Below are 21,780 nucleotides of genomic sequence, written 5' to 3'. Positions count from 1 at the left end.
TTTGTTTGAAATGGCCTTTGTCTGAAATATTTTGTACTTGACATGACATTTGTCTAAAGTATTTTTTGCTTGACATGCCTTTGCTCTGGAATATTTTTTGTTTGAAATGGCCTTTGTCTGAAATATTTTGTGCTTGACATGACTTTTATCTGAAACATTTTGTGCTTGACATGCCTTTCGTCTGAAATATGTTTTGCTTGAAATGGCCTTTGTCTGAAATATTTTGTGCTTGGCATGTCTTTTATCTGAAATATTTTGTACTTGACATGCCTTTTGTCTGAAATATGTTTTGCTTGAAATGGCCTTTGTCTGAAATATTTTGTGCTTGGCATGGCTTTTATCTGAAATATTTTGTACTTGACATGCCTTTTGTCTTGACATGTGTGTTGTCTAAATAGAAAATATGCATATATAGAAGCAAATATCAAGTGTTTTTAAATTATTTTCCCTTTATACTGTTGAAATTCTACTTTCAAATAATGTAAGTAAGATGGGGTAAAGTTGTAGTATTTATTTTTGTGAATTCCTGTGTCTATAGAACAAGACCGATGACCTACAAATGTACCATAGAGCCTTGCTGGTTAGTATAAATAAATAAATAAATAAATAAATAAATATCACTGGACATTTCTACATCTGTTATGTTATATGATGATATAGGAACTTTTGAAATTTGAAGAACAGTTTGCTGGAGTTGTTCTCTTCTTTCAAATACCTTTTGACGTGCAACTAGTAACACACAGAGTCCGTTCGAAGGTACAGAACAGAAAAAATGGTTACATATATACTATATATATGTATTTTGGCGTATTCTAAATACTGTGACAGGTCGGTATTGATGCATATTTTTAAGGATTGTACCTAATTTTGACTGCGTATACGGTAGTATGCACGCAGTTGGCAACGAACATTAACTATATGGTTATACGCTCCACAGGATATGTCCGCTGCCAACTGCGGGCATATTACCGTATATGCAGTCAAAATGAGGTACAATCCTTATATTTACATGTACGTCAAAAAATCGTTTAAATACAGTACGAAGAAAACGAAATACAGGGTGCGTTGCGACGTTGGTAACTACGGCAGCCAGGGGTTGCTAAGATAAGAAAATTTCAAGTGAATCTACGTAAAGACACCGTTATTGTTAACAAAATTAAAAGAAACAACTCAACATTTTTGTTTTTACCTTTTACGTTTTTAATTAATTGATAATCCATAATTTTCGTTTTTTTCCCTCAGATTAACTATGGTTGTCACAGCGTGTATTATTGACACAGAATTAGTGATATGGTCAAGTGTTCTCTAGGAACTGTACGCTTCAGTCATTTGTTGTTAGCTTAAAGGGGAAGTTTCTGCAATATTCAGTTTAAGTTTTGACAAAATACTCACTTGACTTAAGCTTTTTGTGCAGAGAACATCGGGTGTAGATATCATCGGGTATCAGGAGAAAGTTGATCAGTCCTTTCAAAATGGCGCCGTCTAGTTGACGTTCCAGTAACGTCACAACTAGACGACGTTATAATTATGTTACCGATTCCCACGCTTATTAATATGCTGAGGCTTTTTCACTGTGTATACGCTAATTTATTCGCAGTCAGAGTGAAGGGAGAGATATAAATATATATACATAATACACTACGTGAAGCGTTAATAACAAGATACGTAAGTTTGTGTCACATTTTCCCGCAGAATGATGACGTTATAATGACACATTATAAGTTTCCTTCTTTACCAGCAAAACAATCTGACAGTATGATATTTAACAGAAACAAGCGTTTCAAAGACTAAGTTAACATTGTCCCATCGTCGAATTCCAATGATTCCGGCATTTACATTTTCTGCACCATGTGGGTATGTCGCGACAGAAACGGAAGTTATATATACACACACGCCACCTAGTGGATGATACCAGTTGATTGGTACTGAATCCTCATTTTCTTTGCGACAAACAGATAGTAATCGCACTGAACACATTAAACTACTCCTTCATCGTTTACCCCAGTTATCCTAGCGGTCGGCAATGTCGCATTTTGTGGGGGACGGTCGGCAATGTTGCATTTTGTGGGGGAAATAATAATATGACCAACTAATAATTATGTTTTGCGATTTGTTTTGCGACAAATAATCTGATTGTTTTGGAAATCCGTACTGAAAGTGAAACCCATGTCAGACGATCACCACGTCCAGGAGGATTCAAAGTCCGATTTATTAACTACACGTTATCAACCCAATGTTAGGATATTTTTTATGTCTGAAACCGATCAAGGGAAATCGAGACACTAGGTGGACTTGTTAGATAACAGGTCGATATATTGAGAGACAACAAACCAATTCCCGTGGCAGCATTATCATTCGGTTAACTTGAGCGTATGTACGTTGATGTTAATTCGTAATCTAAAAATATGCTTGTAGTTTATAATGGCAGATCTTCACTGCCTTACAGCTGAAAATACTGGATATATAAATTAGTTATTTAGATACAGATTCGTCTTTTCATGAAAGATTAGAAATGCTTTCATTCAAAGCCTGTTGCAATATGACAATTTTATCGTTAAGTCTCGAATTGTGTCTCTGTTGCCAGGAGTGCGCAGGCGGTGACATAAGAACCTCTACATACATCTTTCAGTGATGCTAATATGTCGATATGAATTGTTAGACTTTAAAAATTGAAAAGGCGTCTGCCTAGATATAAGTATTCAAAAGTGCGTATACCAATGAATATTAACTAATTTGTTTCCTAGGCAACCACATGAACAAAAAATGAAATACAAAAGGAAACAGCCGACGTGAAATTAATGTGTATGAACTATAAACTTTGATAAAATCGATTTGTTACGAGGAGAAAACAGTTCTGGTGCTGCTAAGGGTTGTGCCGAAAGAGCGGCAATTAGTTAATTATGGGTAGTGCGCATGATTTCTCACGTGACGATAATGCGCATGCTTGCGTTCTGCAAGATGAATAGTTCTGCAAGGAAATGATGCCATCCTGTTATTATTTCTCTTGGGATGCCTCATCAACAACTTTCTCGAATCCCGCGAGTAACGATGTCGCCAAAATTAAATATCGCTGCCAAACCTGTTTTAAAACTTAAAACTCTCGTGCTATTTGGTTTTGTAATACATGTTGTCGTTTTTCCCAGCGCGCTCCGCAGTCCTATAACCGTTTATTTTTTCCCGTTTTTTGACATGCACTCATTATATGTAATTACTTTTTACATAACTCAACAGCGGCGGCGACAAACCCGGCGTTAGTTTTCACTTCCAGCCTACGTAATGCATTTGATAATTGTAACCGGAAACGTTGAGTTCTATAAATCAATAGAATTTCGAGATTTTGGTTTAAACAATGGTGTTAATCTCCAAACGACTAGAATATCAAACGTACCAAGGCGATGTTCAGGCCGTCAATTAGAGAGACTGGATTGGCATGGCCATACGTAAGTGAGCCTAGTCGGCGTGCCGTCCATTAGAGGTTATATTATATGTATCTGTCCGTTCAGAAACCAGATTGGTTAATGTATGTAATGTAGGCTTGTATTTAAGTGTCTAGTCCGTACAGGACCTTGGTTGGTACATACGCGTATGTACGTTTGTGTTTACTCCGTACAGGGGTCTACTCGGTACAGGGCCCTGGTTGGTTCATATGTAGGTTTGTGTTAGAGGGTATAGTCGGTACCGAGCCCTGGTTGGTACATATATAGGTTTGTGTTAGAGGGTATAGTCGGTTCAGAGCCCTGGTTGGTACATATGTAGGTTTGTGTTAGAGGGTATAGTCGGTACAGAGCCCGGGTTGGTACACATATAAGTCTGTGTTAGAGGGTATAGTCGGTACAGAGCCCGGGTTGGTACACATATAAGTCTGTGTTAGAGGGTATAGTCGGTACAGAGCCCGGGTTGGTACACATATAAGTCTGTGTTAGAGGGTATAGTCGGTACAGAGCCCGGGTATATATATAGGTTTGTGTTTGTACCGGGATGGTACGATAAGTGAGTATGTAAAGAGGGTGTAAAATAGTGATTCTAGTTTGTAGTATAGTGTACAATAGTGAGTCTAGTTTGTAGTATAGTGTACAATAGTGAGTTTGGTTTGTAGTATAGTGTACAATAGTGAGTCTAGTTTGTAGTATAGTGTACAATAGTGAGTCTGGTTTGTAGTATAGTGTACAATAGTGAGTCTGGTTTGTAGTATAGTGTACAATAGTGAGTCTGGTTTGTAGTATAGTGTACAATAGTGGGTCTGGTTGGTAGTATAGTGTACACTAGTGAGTCTGGTTTGTAGTATAGTGTACAATAGTGTGTCTGGTTGTTAGTATAGTGTACAATAGTGAGTCTTGTTTGTAGTATAGTGTATGATAGTGGGTCTGGTTTGTAGTATAGTGTACAATAGTGAGTCTGGTTTGTAGTATAGTGTACAATAGTGAGTCTGGTAGGTAGTATAGTGTACAATAGTGAGTCTGGTTGGTAGTATAGTGTACAATAGTGAGTCTAGTTTGTAGTTTATTGTACAATAGTGAGTCTGGTTGGTAGTAAAGTGTACAAAAGTGAGTCTGGTTTGTAGTATAGTGTACAATAGTGAGTCTGGTTGGTAGTATAGTGTACAATAGTGAGTCTGGTTGGTAGTATAGTGTACAATAGTGAGTCTGGTTTGTAGTATAGTGTACAATAGTGAGTCTGGTTGGTAGTATAGTGTACAATAGTGAGTCTGGTTTGTAGTATAGTGTACAATAGTGAGTCTGGTTTGTAGTATAGTGTACAATAGTGAGTCTGGTTGGTAGTAAAGTGTACAAAAGTGAGTCTGGTTGGTAGTATAGTGTACAATAGTGAGTCTTGTTTGTAGTATAGTGTACAATAGTGGGTCTTGTTGGTAGTATAGTGTACAATAGTGAGTCTGGTTTGTAGTATAGTGTACAATAGTGAGTCTGGTTGGTAGTATAGTGTACAATAGTGAGTCTGGTTTGTAGTATAGTGTACAATAGTGAGTCTGGTTGTTAGTATAGTGTACAATAGTGAGTCTGGTAGGTAGTATAGTGTACAATAGTGAGTCTGGTTTGTAGTATAGTTAGGGGATAGTATGTTGTTTTTCGTGGCTATACTGGCGATTAGAACATGAAATTTGGTTTGAACTCGAGACCGATAGGTCGAGAGTTTAAACCAAATTTCATGTTCTAATCGCCAGTATAGCCACGAAAAACGACGTACTATCCCCATTCTAACACGTTTACTATCGCATATATTTAGATACATTGTTTTACATCGCTACAAGTACGCTGTTAAGTACTCTGTGACCTCCGCTAGTTACGTGTCATACTGTGGCGGATTGACCAATCAGAGAGAAGCTTTCAAAGTCGGTCAATTGGCCACGCCCATACTGGCGAGAGTTCGATCTGTATGTTGACGAAGCGGTGTATTTGGATTGTTGTGAAAGTCCTGTTACAGAAGATTTAACGACATATTTGGATTTATGCAGTATGCATAACGACATGGGCGTTTTGACAAAGTCAGAGTTGATGTGTTTCTATAGGCTCAATCGTTATGTGAAAGTTATGTGCACTTGTTCCATTTCATTTCGGATTTTACTTGACCTTAGATGCTAACACACGGACGAAATGAACGTTTCAATCGATAAATGACGGTAAGAATGAAGTAAACGATTTTTGTTAAATTTATTAAGTTAATTCATTCTATTCGATTTCTTCACTTTCGATTCCAATATCACGGGTCATCAATCATAAATGGTGCAGAGTGTTGAATTTCGCTACGAGTCGAACTTGACGCCATATTGTTTTGATTAGAAACGGGGCGTGGCTTAACACGATATGTCATGGTTCTATCGCAGATTAGAAGTCGGTCCGCAACCAATCAAAACACGCGTTGCAAACGAATCGTGTTAGAATGTACAATAGTGAGTCTGGTTGTTAGTATAGTGTACAATAGTGAGTCTGGTTGTTAGTATAGTGTACAATAGTGAGTCTGGTTGGTAGTATAGTGTACAATAGTGAGTCTGGTTTGTAGTATAGTGTACAATAGTGAGTCTGGTTGTTAGTATAGTGTACAATAGTGAGTCTGGTTTGTAGTATAGTGTACAATAGTGAGTCGGGTTGGTAGTATAGTGTACAATAGTGAGTCTGGTTTGTAGTATAGTGTACAATAGTGAGTATGGTTGGTAGTATAGTGTACAATAGTGAGTCTTGTTTGTAGTATAGTGTACAATAGTGGGTCTTGTTGGTAGTATAGTGTACAATAATGAGTCTGGTTTGTAGTATAGTGTACAATAGTGAGTCTTGTTGGTAGTATAGTGTACAATAGTGAGTCTGGTTTGTAGTATAGTGTACAATAGTGAGTCTGGTTGTTAGTATAGTGTACAATAGTGAGTCTGGTAGGTAGTATAGTGTACAATAGTGAGTCTGGTTTGTAGTATAGTTAGGGGATAGTATGTTGTTTTTCGTGGCTATAATGGCGATTAGAACATGAAATTTGGTTTGAACTCGAGACCGATAGGTCGAGAGTTTAAACCAAATTTCATGTTCTAATCGCCAGTATAGCCACGAAAAACGACGTACTATCCCCATTCTAACACGTTTACTATCGCATATATTTAGATACATTGTTTTACATCGCTACAAGTACGCTGTTAAGTACTCTGTGACCTCCGCTAGTTACGTGTCATACTGTGGCGGATTGACCAATCAGAGAGAAGCTTTCAAAGTCGGTCAATTGGCCACGCCCATACTGGCGAGAGTTCGATCTGTATGTTGACGAAGCGGTGTATTTGGATTGTTGTGAAAGTCCTGTTACAGAAGATTTAACGACATATTTGGATTTATGCAGTATGCATAACGACATGGGCGTTTTGACAAAGTCAGAGTTGATGTGTTTCTATAGGCTCAATCGTTATGTGAAAGTTATGTGCACTTGTTCCATTTCATTTCGGATTTTACTTGACCTTAGATGCTAACACACGGACGAAATGAACGTTTCAATCGATAAATGACGGTAAGAATGAAGTTAACGATTTTTGTTAAATTTATTAAGTTAATTCATTCTATTCGATTTCTTCACTTTCGATTCCAATATCACGGGTCATCAATCATAAATGGTGCAGAGTGTTGAATTTCGCTACGAGTCGAACTTGACGCCATATTGTTTTGATTAGAAACGGGGCGTGGCTTAACACGATATGTCATGGTTCTATCGCAGATTAGAAGTCGGTCCGCAACCAATCAAAACACGCGTTGCAAACGAATCGTGTTAGAATGTACAATAGTGAGTCTGGTTGTTAGTATAGTGTACAATAGTGAGTCTGGTTTGTAGTATAGTGTACAATAGTGAGTCTGGTTGGTAGTATAGTGTACAATAGTGAGTCTGGTTTGTAGTATAGTGTACAATAGTGAGTCTGGTTTGTAGTATAGTGTACAATAGTGAGTCTGGTTGGTAGTATAGTGTACAATATTGGGTCTGGTTTGTAGTATAGTGTACAATAGTTAGTCTGGTTTGAAGTATAGTGTACAATAGTGAGTCTGGTTTGTAGTATAGTGTACAATAGTGAGTCTGGTTTGTAGTATAGTGTACAATAGTGAGTCTGGTTGGTAGTATAGTGTACAATAGTGAGTCTGGTTTGTAGTATAGTGTACAATAGTGAGTCTGGTTTGTAGTATAGTGTACAATAGTGAGTCTGGTTGGTAGTATAGTGTACAATATTGGGTCTGGTTTGTAGTATAGTGTACAATAGTTAGTCTGGTTTGAAGTATAGTGTACAATAGTGAGTCTGGTTTGTAGTATAGTGTACAATAGTGAGTCTGGTTTGTAGTATAGTGTACAATAGTGAGTCTGGTTGGTAGTATAGTGTACAATAGTGAGTCTGGTTTGTATTATAGTGTACAATAGTTAGTCTGGTTTGAAGTATAGTGTACAATAGTGAGTCTGGTTTGTAGTATAGTGTACAATAGTGAGTCTGGTTTGTAGTATAGTGTACAATAGTGAGTCTGGTTTGTAGTATAGTGTACAATAGTGAGTCTGGTTTGTAGTATAGTGTACAATAGTGAGTCTGGTTGGTAGTATAGTGTACAATAGTGGGTCTTGTTTGTAGTATAGTGTACAATAGTAGGTCTTGTTGGTAGTATAGTGTACAATAGTGGGACTTGTTGGTAGTATAGTGTACAATAGTTAGTCTGGTTTGTAGTATAGTGTACAATAGTGAGTCTGGTTGGTAGTATAGTGTACAATAGTGAGTCTGGTTTGTAGTATAGTGTACAATAGTGGGACTTGTTGGTAGTATAGTGTACAATAGTGGGTCTTGTTTGTAGTATAGTGTACAATAGTGAGTCTGGTTTGTAGTATAGTGTACAATAGTGAGTCTGGTTGGTAGTATAGTGTACAATAGTGAGTCTGGTTTGTAGTATAGTGTACAATAGTGGGTCTTGTTTGTAGTATAGTGTACAATAGTGAGTCTGGTTTGTAGTATAGTGTACAATAGTGAGTCTTGTTTGTAGTATAGTGTACAATAGTGGGTCTGGTTTGTAGTATAGTGTACAATAGTGAGTCTGGTTTGTAGTATAGTGTACAATAGTGAGTCTGGTTTGTAGTATAGTGTATAATAGTGGGTCTGGTTTGTAGTATAGTGTACAATAGTGAGTCTGGTTGCTAGTATAGTGTACAATAGTGAGTCTGGTTTGTTAGTATAGTGTACAATAGTGGGTCTGGTTGGTAGTATAGTGTACAATAGTGAGTCTGGTTGGTAGCATAGTGTACAATATTGGGTCTGGTTTGTAGTATAGTGTACAATAGTGAGTCTGGTTTGTAGTATAGTGTACAATAGTGAGTCTGGTTGTTAGTATAGTGTACAATAGTGAGTCTGATTTGTTAGTATAGTGTACAATAGTGGGTCTGGTTGGTAGTATAGTGTACAATAGTGAGTCTGGTTGGTAGTATAGTGTACAATATTGGGTCTGGTTTGTAGTATAGTGTACAATAGTGAGTCTGGTTTGTAGTATAGTGTACAATAGTGAGTCCGGTTTGTAGTATAGTGTACAATAGTGAGTCTGGTTGTTAGTATAGTGTACAATAGTGAGTCTGGTTTGTAGTATAGTGTACAATAGTGGGTCTGGTTGGTAGTATAGTGTACAATAGTGTGACTGGTTTGTAGTATAATGTACAATAGTGAGTCTGGTTTGTAGTATAGTGTACAATAGTGAGTCCGGTTTGTAGTATAGTGTACAATAGTGAGTCTGGTTGTTTGTATAGTGTACAATAGTGAGTCTGGTTTGTTAGTATAGTGTACAATAGTGAGTCTGGTTGTTAGTATAGTGTACAATAGTGAGTCTGGTTTGTAGTATAGTGTACAATAATGAGTCTGGTTTGTAGTATAGTGTACAATAGTGGGTCTGGTTTGTAGTATAGTGTACAATAGTGAGTCTGGTTTGTAGTATAGTGTACAATAGTGGGTCTGGTTTGTAGTATAGTGTACAATAGTGAGTCTGGTTGTTAGTATAGTGTACAATAGTGAGTCTGGTTGGTAGTATAGTGTACAATAGTGTGTCTAGTTTGTAGTATAGTGTACAATAGTGGGTCTTGTTGGTAGTATAGTGTACAATAGTGGGACTTGTTGGTAGTATAGTGTACAATAGTGGGACTTGTTGGTAGTATAGTGTACAATAGTGGGACTGGTTTGTAGTATAGTGTACAATAGTGAGTCTGGTTGTTAGTATAGTGTACAATACTGAGTCTAGTTTGTAGTATAGTGTACAATAGTGAGTCTGGTTGGTAGTATAGTGTACAATATTGGGTCTGGTTTGTAGTATAGTGTACAATAGTGAGTCTGGTTTGTAGTATAGTGTACAATAGTGAGACTGGTTTGTAGTATAGTGTACAATAGTGAGTCTGGTTTGTAGTATAGTGTACAATAGTGAGTCTGGTTTGTAGTATAGTGTACAATAGTGAGTCTGGTTTGTAGTATAATGTACACTAGTGAGTCTGGTAGGTAGTATAGTGTACAATAGTGAGTCTGGTTTGTAGTATAGTGTACAATAGTGAGTCTGGTTTGTAGTATAATGTACACTAGTGAGTCTGGTAGGTAGTATAGTGTACAATAGTGAGTCTGGTTGGTAGTATAGTGTACAATAGTGAGTCTGGTTTGTAGTATAGTGTACACTAGTGAGTCTGGTAGGTAGTATAGTGTACAATAGTGAGTCTAGGTTGTAGTATAGTGTACAATAGTGAGTCTGGTTGGTATTATTATGTACAATAGTGAGTCAAGGTTGTAGTATAGTGTACAATAGTTAGTCTGGTTTGTAGTATAGTGTACAATAGTTAGTCTGGTTTGTAGTATAGTGTACAATAGTGGGTCTGGTTTGTAGTATAGTGTACAATAGTGAGTCTGGTTTGTTAGTATAGTGTACAACAGTGAGTCTGGTTTGTAATATAGTGTACAATAGTGAGTCTGGTAGGTAGTATAGTGTACAATAGTGAGTCTGGTTTGTAGTATAGTGTACAACAGTGAGTCTGGTTTGTAGTATAGTGTACAATAGTGAGTCTGGTTGTTAGTATAGTGTACAATAGTGAGTCTGGTTGGTAGTATAGTGTACAATAGTGCAGTCTGGTTGTTAGCTCAAATATCCCCACTCAGTCGAAATTTTGAGTTCCTCTTAGACAATATAGACAAACACCCTTCGTGTTTTGATAGTGGTTTACATATATATAGACAAACGGACTGGTTTGGTTATTGAATGATCCATGCAGTGTCCACTCTTGAGACGTTATGATGTTTGAAATATTGTACAGAACAAACTATAACATAAATATGCAATTTGGCTACCGCTACTGAGTGTTTTAACAAAACCTGTCATCTGCTCTTGGCTGTTTCTGCCACATTGTCACCGAAGCACATTCCAAAGAAAATGTATTGCTATGTAACAACGATAAACATCAAATAACGACAGACATCGTTTTCTCTATTGTATATCTCTTAAGTGATAAATACAGAGATGTTCCGCAGGTCCAAAATGGTGGCAAGGCTATTATGGTCGGATGTTCATTTGCAGGCGGTCCTCAGATTCGCAAAAGAAACCCCGTGGGGAGAGAAATATATTTCTTACTATGGCATGTGTTCTCAACTTCTGAAGTGTTTCACCATTAGAACAGAAGAAAAGGAAGAAAAAAATACAGTCGTTTTCGGATAAATCTTTCAATCCTTGTTTGGCTGTCGAATTTATTTCACCAACCCCATCTGTTAAAGATGGCGGTTGATTGATGACCTTGTCAGCGTGCAATAACCTTGGCAGAACTTTCCAAGAGTAGTGACTTCAGAAGACGCCATACGGCGGATCATTACGAAAGGAAGTATTTTCTGGTGGATTTATTTGCGGAAAATATATAAAAGAGTCCCTGTCGATTTCAGTTGTGCTATTCCCAATCGACTTCATGCATTCATTACATAATCAAATTAGACGTGAATCGATCGATGTGGTATAAATTCAAGGGATTCCGCGTCATCTATTCCTGATTTGCTTCTGAATGTTTCCTCGACTGACTTTCCATGTTTCAGAGAGAAAGGCGAAGTGTGAATATTTCAATACTGCACCGCACAGGGTATTTAAGACCGAAACTGTATAGACAAATTCAAAGCGCGAGTATCTAACGACCACGAAAGTAAATTATAAAAAAAACCTTGTAGGCATGTGTAATTATTGACGTACTGTTACATATGTATTATCGGCGTGGTAAGGAAACATTCTACTTCATCTTTACGAGACAATCCCGTTTATTAGGATGAATAATGATACAACATTTAATTGTAAACATCTACAAACCCTCTCGATATTGTCATCTCTTTTACATGCAGACACTCGGAATGCGAGGGCCATAACTCTCATCCACTATATATTTTTCATCTCCTTCAGACATTTCGAACTCGAGGCTAATAAACTGATTGCTTCTACATCAATATTTTAATGGCTGTATAATAACGACGATGACAGACGGTCGTCGTCGTCGTCGTCGTCGTCGTCGTCGTCAATCCGGTTCTAATTGATCCGGAAAAACTCAAAATCCGAACGTGAAGGTTTTAGGAACCGGACATTTATTTATTTGTGAAACAATGCCCGGAGGTGTCCGGACCACTTTGTGTCCACACTGAATATGAACCAATAATTCAACAGAACATAGGGACAGATACAATTACAATTCATGTAACTTAACGACATTATCAAGTTAATATTGGACACAGGAAATGGGACACCCGAGAAAATGTAAAATATCACCAAGCTTTTCCCCACAGTGCCGAGTTACAAATGCAATGTAAGACATTTAGACGGGCTCTTGCCCAGGCTCTCGGAACGTCACGCGATGCAATTATCAGACGCTCTAAGGAAATCGAAACGTATCCTTTTTCGATATACGTAATCACATTGCCGTTACTTCCTCTCCGTGACAAAATAAAATCCCGGTCAATTTGATATTTGATATTTGATGAATTCCGAACGTCCGTCAGCAGAATAAGCCCAACAAGAGTCAGAAGTTAGAAAGTGGATATCAAACAATAGCGGAAATGTGGAGCAACGCGTCCAATGTAGTATTACCGCCAGATAATGACTACTGATGAGACAGACGAATGTCACCGGATAATGACTTCACTGATGAGACGGACGAATGTCACCAGATAATGACTACTGATGAGACAGACGAATGTCCACCAGATAATGACTATTGATGAGACAGACGAATGTCACCAGGATAATGACTACTGATGAGACAGACGAATGTCTCCAAATATTGACTACTGATGAGACAGACGAATGTCACCAGATAATGACTATTGAAGAGACAGACGAATGTCACCGGATAATGACGACTGATGAGACAGACGAATGTCACCGGATAATGACTACTGATGAGACAGACGAATGTCACCAGATAACGATTACTGATGAGACAGACGAATGTCACCGGATAATGACTACTGATGAAACGGACGAATATTACCAGATAACGACTACTGATGAGACAGACGAATGTCACCAAATAATGACTACTGATGAGACGGACGAATGTCACCGGATAATGACTACTGATGAGACGGACGAATGTCACCAGATAATGACTACTGATGAGACGGACGAATGTCACCAGATAATGACTACTGATCAAACAGACGAATGTCACTGGATACTGATTATTGATGAGACAGAAGAATGTCACCGGATAATGACTATTGATGAGACAGACGAATGTCACCAGATAATGACTACTGATGAGACAGACGGATGTCACCAGATAATGACGACATATGAGACGGACGAATGTCACCGGATAATGACAACTAATGACCCAGACGAATGTCACCGAATGATGAGACAGACGAATGTCACCGGATAATGACTACTGATGAGACAGACGAATGTCACCGGATAATGACTACTGATGAGACAGACGAATGTCACCGGATAATGACTACTGATGGGACAGACGAATGTCACCGGATAATGACTACTGATGAGACAGACCAACGTCACCAGATAATGACTACTGATGACACAGACGAATGTCACCAGATAATGATTACTGATGAGACGGACGAATGTCACCAGATAATGACTACTGATGACACAGACGAATGTCACCAGATAATGACTACTGATGAGACAGATGCATGTCACCAGATAATGACTACTGATGATACAGACGAATGTCACCGGATAATTACTACTGATGAGACGGACGAATGTCACCGGATACTGACTACTGATGAGACAGACGAATGTCACCGAATAATGACTACTGATGAGACGGACGAATGTCACCAGATAATGACTACTGATGAGACAGACGAATTACACCAGATAAAGACTACTGATGAGACAGACGAATGTCACCGGATAATGACTACTGATGACACAGACGAATGTTACCAGATAATGACTACTGATGAGACAGATGCATGTCACCAGATAATGACTACTGATGATACAGACGAATGTCACCGGATAATTACTACTGATGAGACGGACGAATGTCACCGGATACTGACTACTGATGAGACAGACGAATGTCACCGAATAATGACTACTGATGAGACGGACGAATGTCACCAGATAATGACTACTGATGAGACAGACGAATTACACCAGATAAAGACTACTGATGAGACAGACGAATGTCACCGGATAATGACTACTGATGACACAGACGAATGTTACCAGATAATGACTACTGATGAGACAGACGAATGTCACCGGATACTGACTACTGATGAGACAGACGAATGTCACCAAATAATGACTACTGATGAGACAGACGAATGTCACCGGATAATGACTATTGATGAAACAGACGAATGTCACCGGATACTGACTACTGATGAGACAGACGAATGTCACCAGATACTGACTACTGATGAGACAGACGAATGTCACCGGATAATGACTACTGATGAGACAGACGAATGTCACCGGATAATGACTACTGATGAGACGGACGAATGTCACCAGATAATGACTACTGATGAGACAGACGAATGTCACCGGATACTGACTACTGATGAGACAGACGAATGTCACCGGATAATGACTACTGATGAGACAGACGAATGTCACCAAATAATGACTACTGATGAGACAGACGAATGTCACCAAATAATGACTACTGATGAAACGGACGAATGTCACCGGATAATGACTACTGATGAGACAGACGAATGTCACCAGATAATGACTACTGATGAGACAGACGAATGTCACCAGATAATGACTACTGATGAGACAGACGAATGTCACCGGATAATGACTACTGATGAGACAGACGAATGTCACCGGATAATGACTTGCTGGTGAGACAGACGATTGTCACCGGATAATGACTACTGATGAGACAGACGAATGTCACCGGATAATGACTATTGATGAGACAGACGAATGTCACCAGATAATGACTACTGATGAGACAGACGAATGTCACCGGATAATGACTACTGATGAGACAGACGAATGTCACCAGATAATGACTACTGATGAGACAGACGAATGTCACCAGATAATGACTACTGATGAGACAGACGAACGTCACCAGATAATGACTACTGATGAGACAGACGAATGTCACCAGATAATGACTACTGATGACACAGACGAATGTCACCAGATAATGACTACTGATGACACAGACGAATGTCACCAGATAATGACTACTGATGACACAGACGAATGTCACCAGATAATGACTACTGATGAGACAGACGAATGTCACCAGATAATGACTACTGATGAGACAGACCAACGTCACCAGATAATGACTACTGATGACACAGACGAATGTCACCAGATAATGGCTACTGATGACACAGACGAATGTCACCAGATAATGACTACTGATGACACAGACGAATGTCACCGGATAATGACTTCTGATGACACAGACGAATGTCACCGGATAATGACTTCTGATGACACAGACGAATGTCACCGGATAATGACTACTGATGAGACAGACGAATGTCACCGGATAATGACTTCTGATGAGACAGACGAATGTCACCGGATAATGACTACTGATGAGACAGACGAATGTCACCGGATAATGACTACTGATGAGACAGACGAATGTCACCGGATAATGACTACTGATGAGACAGACGAATGTCACCGGATAATGACTTCACTGATGAGACAGACGAATGTCACCGGATAATGACTACTGATGAGACAGACGAATGTCACCGGATAATGACTACTGATGAGACAGACGAATGTCACCGGATAATGACTACTGATGAGACAGACGAATGTCACCGGATAATGACTACTGATGAGACGGACGAATGTCACCGGATAATGACTACTGATGACACAGACGAATGTCTCCGGATACTGACTACTGATGAGACAGACGAACGTCACAGGATAATGACTACTGATGAGACAGACGAATGTCTCCAGATAATGACTACTGATGACACAGACGAATGTCACCAGATAATGAGTATTGATGAGACAGACGAATGTCACCAGATAATGACTACTGATGACACAGACGAATGTCACCAGATAATGACTACTGATGGGACAGACGAATGTCACCAGATAATGACTACTGATGACACAGACGAATGTCACCAGATAATGACTACTGATGAGACAGACGAATGTCACCAGATAATGACTACTGATGAGACAGACGAATGTCCCCGGATAATGACAACTGATGAGACAGACGAATGTCTCCAGATAATGACTACTGATGAGACAGACGAATGTCACAAGATAATGACTACTGTTATGACCGACATTCGAGATTTGGTCTTAAACAATTAAATAATATCCGAGAACATATCTGTTGGCTCTGAACAAACATAACTAATTCAATTAAAAGTGTACACGCTTTTGATTGAACATATGCTAACAGAGATTAAAGAAACTAAAATAAAACAAGGAATAAAACGTCCACGAATGTGTTTGTTGGTTCAAATGTATCAGATAGAATAAAAGTTTACACATTCAATATTACAAGTAAGGTTATAGAGTAAACGAAATTAAAAAAAAAAAAAAAAAAAAATCCAGTAAAACAAAAACAAACAAAAAACAAACAAAAAAAACAAAAAAGCCAAGCTGTAGTCAGACTAGATGTTTGTCACTTTGTAGACTGGTATTTCATTGTCTTGTACCTAAAGCATTATCCCTATTGCGTTTTATAACAGCTATTGTTACATCAGTTGATGTATACAGACTGGCGCGGCCATCTTGATTTGACATGTATTATTCAACGGACTCGCAATAACAGACACATGTTCTTGGCCTCGACAACTCTCACGGGGCCACTAAGGTATACCAACACTGCTTGGTAAGTATATTTTAAATCTGTTTAATGGGCGAAGGTGAAGCAACCAGATTAGAATCAAACTTTGGCAAACAATGCGGACATATTGCAATCGGATGATTCTTTCTTCCGTTTGGTCAGGATGATGGCCTGAGAGCATTTTATGGACACTCTAAGTTATTGTCGGATGGTATCGATGTTTGTCTTACACAGCTTCCGCCAGACGCAGGGCGAGCTATATTTTGGCGGGACATTCAAACGCAGAAAAAACTATCACGTGTAGGGGATGTCAGGCTATTCTAGAACCATAATTTGTGTTGACACTTCACCATCACAGAACTACCACATATATTAACTTATTTCAGTAATAACGTAAAATATAAGTACATTTGTATATGACAATAAAGTAACTTTGAAATGTCAGTAATCCAAAAGATTTTTTTTCAAATCTATACTGACCAAACTTACAAAAAAAAAAAAAAAAAAAAACATTGAGTCTACATAATAATTTTCTTTTTATTTCACTTTTCAGACTTGATTCTCTGTTATGAACCGCAGCACCATTTTATCTTTCGTGAGTTCAAGTATAATGTGTGTAAACGTGCAGGTTCTTTTGTTTGTATTTTTATCTCTTAATCACGTGCAAGGGTGTTCATGGTCTGTAATCACCTTCGTCCGTGCACATCCTATTCAAAAGTGCCGTTGTTATACCACGTAGAACACCTGCACGACCTTCTCCTTTAAAATGTGTTGACTTACATAACCAACCTACAAGTAACAAAGGGATCGACGTGTCAAATATTACTAACCTCGGTATGCTTCGTTCGAAACACGGATCCATAACGAACAGACGTGATCTAGGACACAACCTCGATAATGTACAAAAAGCACATTTGACGGTGTCAAAGTAGATCATGTGGTAAGTGGTTGTTATTGAGACATTTTAACTTAAATGAATTTACAAATATATTAAAAAGCACAATCGGTATAACGTAACCTTGATAATCCTCACGTAGGATGCCGCGGTGTTACCTATGACTCAGCCTTATTTCGTTGGTGTATATTATTAATAGGTTAACGAGAAAGCAGATTAGTTAGGACAGTTGCGTATCAAAGTTTTACAGGGATCTATCCGGAGGGTGACCGGTAGAATCTCAAATGAAACCGAAGACCGGACGAATCCGAAGTTTTCACAAGACCTGAAATATCTCTATTGCACGGTTGAAGAGATGTCGTGTCCACAATGTGCTTGGTCTAGATAGGCAAACAACAATACACTTGTATTGTGTGTCGTTTGCACTGTTGCGTCCTCCGTATCAGCTCCTGTACGCAATCTAAAACCCCTATGACCATGCCGACATGAGTCTTATATATACAGCGGCATTTGTTTCCCATGCAAACTGCTGGTTTTAGGGACTGTATACAAGAAGTATCTAATGCCCAAAGTCTGATAATACGTAGAAACACTATTCCTCGTTCCAGTGATAATTCTATTCCAATTTCACACCTTTCAATTGATGGGGGCGGGGGTTGGAGGGGGCATTTACCGAGTCTTTATTGCAAACACATTGATAAGAAAAAATGTGTTTATCATACATGTAGAAAGAAAGAACGGTGTCGTAATGTTACGCAGCCCCCCCCCCCCCCCTTCGTATTCATATGAAACGTTTAATCCGAGCTTTTCTAAAATGAAATTTCCGTAATATTGAAAGCTGGTTGACTAAGTTCCAAATTTACTGTATGTTATATCAGTTATAACTGTACGTTTCCAATGCCATTGCACCTTCTGAACGGTTATTTGGTCAATCGCAGCAGCTCGGCAAATCCCGTGAAGGCTCGACTTCAAACGAGCCTTGACGGAATCTGCCGAGATGTTGCGATCGACCACTCAGTCAACATCTTAGAATAATTCGCAGATTGATACTACATGTATTCATATAGTCAATGGTTTGTTGAGGACAGATTGTTTATTTTTGTACACTAAATTTTAGCGAAATATGGCATGTTAATAGATTGATATATTTATAATGTGTCGTGACTGAAATACAGGAATACAAACTATATATTGCGCAATCATAATTTATTGTAAAATAAAAAAACCAGAAGTGCTAAGATAAAAACAACGTTTAATATGTAAATGTACAGTGGTTTAATACACGATTGACACTTCCATGTCGTAATATTTCTGAAAATAACAAATATATTTCGCATTTAAAATTAAGAGTTAGCATGCTGCATCATACTATATACCAAATAAGCATTCATTGGTCGTACATTACATGTTTTATAACCGAGCTTGTCAAACTCAAAGACGTTTTGATCATGATCAACGGGCTTTGGAACTTCTGCGATGACATAAGTGAAATATATAGGCAATAGGTTAGAGTTATATCGCGTGCTGAAGTGCGTGCGTGCACGTGACTGGTGAAAACGCGACTTCTCTTTCCATTAATAAGTGTTGTTCCAGGCAGAATTCAATAATCTGTATGCAAGAAATGTCAAACTGCAAAATGCGTGTTTAGAAGAGGCAACACACATATGAGGCCGTTATAACGTGATAATTCAAAATGGCGCCAAACGGTCATATATTGAAAAGTCCCAAAGGTCATTAAAGTTTATCGAACGTAAGAACTAAGAGCGACACCAATACATATGTATATATACCGTAATTACATTATACATTTCCACACGTCCTGTTGTATTTTTTGCTCTTATCCTAGTTGAAAGTTTACAGACAACACGTTCGGACTGGTCGATGATAAAGATTCCCTGTGGTGATTTCGTGGTGAGCTGCTGGTGAAGGTGGTGGTGATTGTAAATCAGTTTGGTTAGTATCCGCAGCTGAGGATACACCGCCTGAAAAAGTAAATAAGGATTAAGAAAGATGAATACATCATTGTCTTTCTGTACAAATTCAAAACTTTGTATGATAATTATGATACTGACCATGTACTCTGTATAATAAGTATGATACTGACCATGCACTCTGTGTATAATAAGTATGATACTGACCATGTACCCTGTGTATGATAACTATGATACTGACCATGTACTCTGTGTGTGATAACTATGATACTGACCATGTACTCTGTGTGATAATTATGATACTGACCATGCACTCTGTATAATAATTATGATTCTGATCATGTACTCTGTGTAAGATATTATAATACTCATCATATACTCCGTTATTGCCATATGGGTATAAACTTGATTCAGGTTTCTTTTGTTAACAGATGCAGCACTCGCTTGTTGTGTCGAGTAGTAATCAAAGAGCCGAAATAGATAATATTAATCAATACAAACTATGAAAACTTTACACAAACATATCAAGTTTCACAAATCCACCATTTATTTACGTTCAATATAACACAACACAAAGAAGAAAAGTTCTGGTTGCAGTGACCGCTAATGGAGAAATTCATGTCATCTTGAAAGTAGTTCTGTAGTACAGTACAATTGGAAAAAAGATCAGAATTTGGTGGTGTATAATGAGCCAAAAGTTAAGTTTATTTACGAATATTTCCCTTTTTTCCATCTAAGTAAGATGTAGTCAGTCAGTAGGTTTGTGGAATCGTCTCGTCTGTTATACAGTATTCGTGAGCAATCCTACGCATTCATTATTGGTGTCACATCCTTATAAGTTTAAATTCACAAAATTCTAAGTCAATCTTATATTCGGTATAGGGACCGAGGTGGCCGAGTGGTTATGGTGTCCCGACAATTGTGAACCGTCGGCACTTTCCGTAAACGACGGAAAGTGCCGACGGTTCCCGATTGGGGGTCCCGGCACTTTATCACTAGCCCATGAACTCTGGTTCGCGAGTTCGAAACCCACGTGTGGCAATTTCCTGGTACTGACCGCAGGCCGTTGTTTTTTTTTTCTCCGGGTACTCTGGCTTTTCTCCACCTCAGAACTCTGGTACGTTCTTAAATGACCCTGGCTGTTAATAGGAGGTTAAATAACATAAAACTAAACCTCTAGTTCCTCTATCCCATAGACAGATGAACGACAAGCCGAGACAGTCTTTCTATACATACTGTACTATATGGATACCCTGTGTACTTATCTTAACTATATCGAATACTTCGGAATTAATATTTTATCGCCACTAAGAGAATCGAATATTCTCGTCTGTTGAAGTACACTGAAACCATGTTTTTGTTTTTATCAAATTTCCGAACTCGTTTAAAAATGGTCAGAAGGGAAAATAGTTGTATGTTCCATGTCAGGAAGGTCGCTAGCAACGTCTCGTAGTCGACGAGACATCGACAGTTTTCTGATGAAATATCGATGTATTTCTAACTGAGTACAGCAGTATGTGAATAATTGATCTTTAACCCGAAAACTTTAATTGGCACATGCGATTTTGAATCCGATTACATTCTAGAAATAACTGTTGAGTTGGCAGGAGTCACCGGTTCCGACACCTATTTTGGTTTTCACTTCGGAGAGTTCCACTTTGTTACGAATTAACCAATCAATAATTGAGAACGTGGTTGTCAATCAATGCACCACTTCAATTGATCAGCATGTCCCTTAAGACAAGACTAGCCGAATCGATAGAAAATTGAATTTAGTTCTTCCCCAGGTTCGTTATCATTAAAACAAGGAGTCTATCCATACAGTTCTTTTATACATGTATTTGTATCAGCGTAGTGGAAGAAATAAATATTACACATTAATGTACAAATTACATACACGTGAATGTTTAGTATAATTGATATTAATAATAATGATAACTTGGAGTTTAACATACCGCTATATCACAGTAACATAGCCGTCTCAAAGCGGATCACAGATTATAGTCCGTGATCATTGGGCTTTTAGTAACCAACCAATGTCTTTCTTCGCTCCCAGGGGAGCGTACACCCGGAGCTGCCATTTCGGCGCTAACAGTTTACACACGACATCTGATGTACATCCCAACCACGTACTCATTAACAGCTGAGTCGACTGGAACACAACAGAGCAAA

General features: G+C 38.4%; 1 protein-coding gene across 1 annotated transcript; it reads left to right on the top strand.

Annotated features, from left to right (window-relative positions):
• The first annotated feature begins 13,370 nt into the window (after nucleotides 1-13,370).
• On the top strand, nucleotides 13,371-14,825 carry LOC117326509 (cysteine-rich, acidic integral membrane protein-like). The gene has a single exon (XM_033883263.1). The coding sequence runs from the start codon at nucleotides 13,371-13,373 to the stop codon at nucleotides 14,823-14,825; it is 1,455 nt and encodes a 484-aa protein (XP_033739154.1).
• The last annotated feature ends 6,955 nt before the right edge of the window (nucleotides 14,826-21,780 follow it).

This window comes from Pecten maximus, chromosome 4 (genome assembly GCF_902652985.1).
Source record: "Pecten maximus chromosome 4, xPecMax1.1, whole genome shotgun sequence".
Taxonomy (NCBI): domain Eukaryota; kingdom Metazoa; phylum Mollusca; class Bivalvia; order Pectinida; family Pectinidae; genus Pecten; species Pecten maximus.
This window is presented reverse-complemented; position numbering and strand designations above follow the sequence as displayed.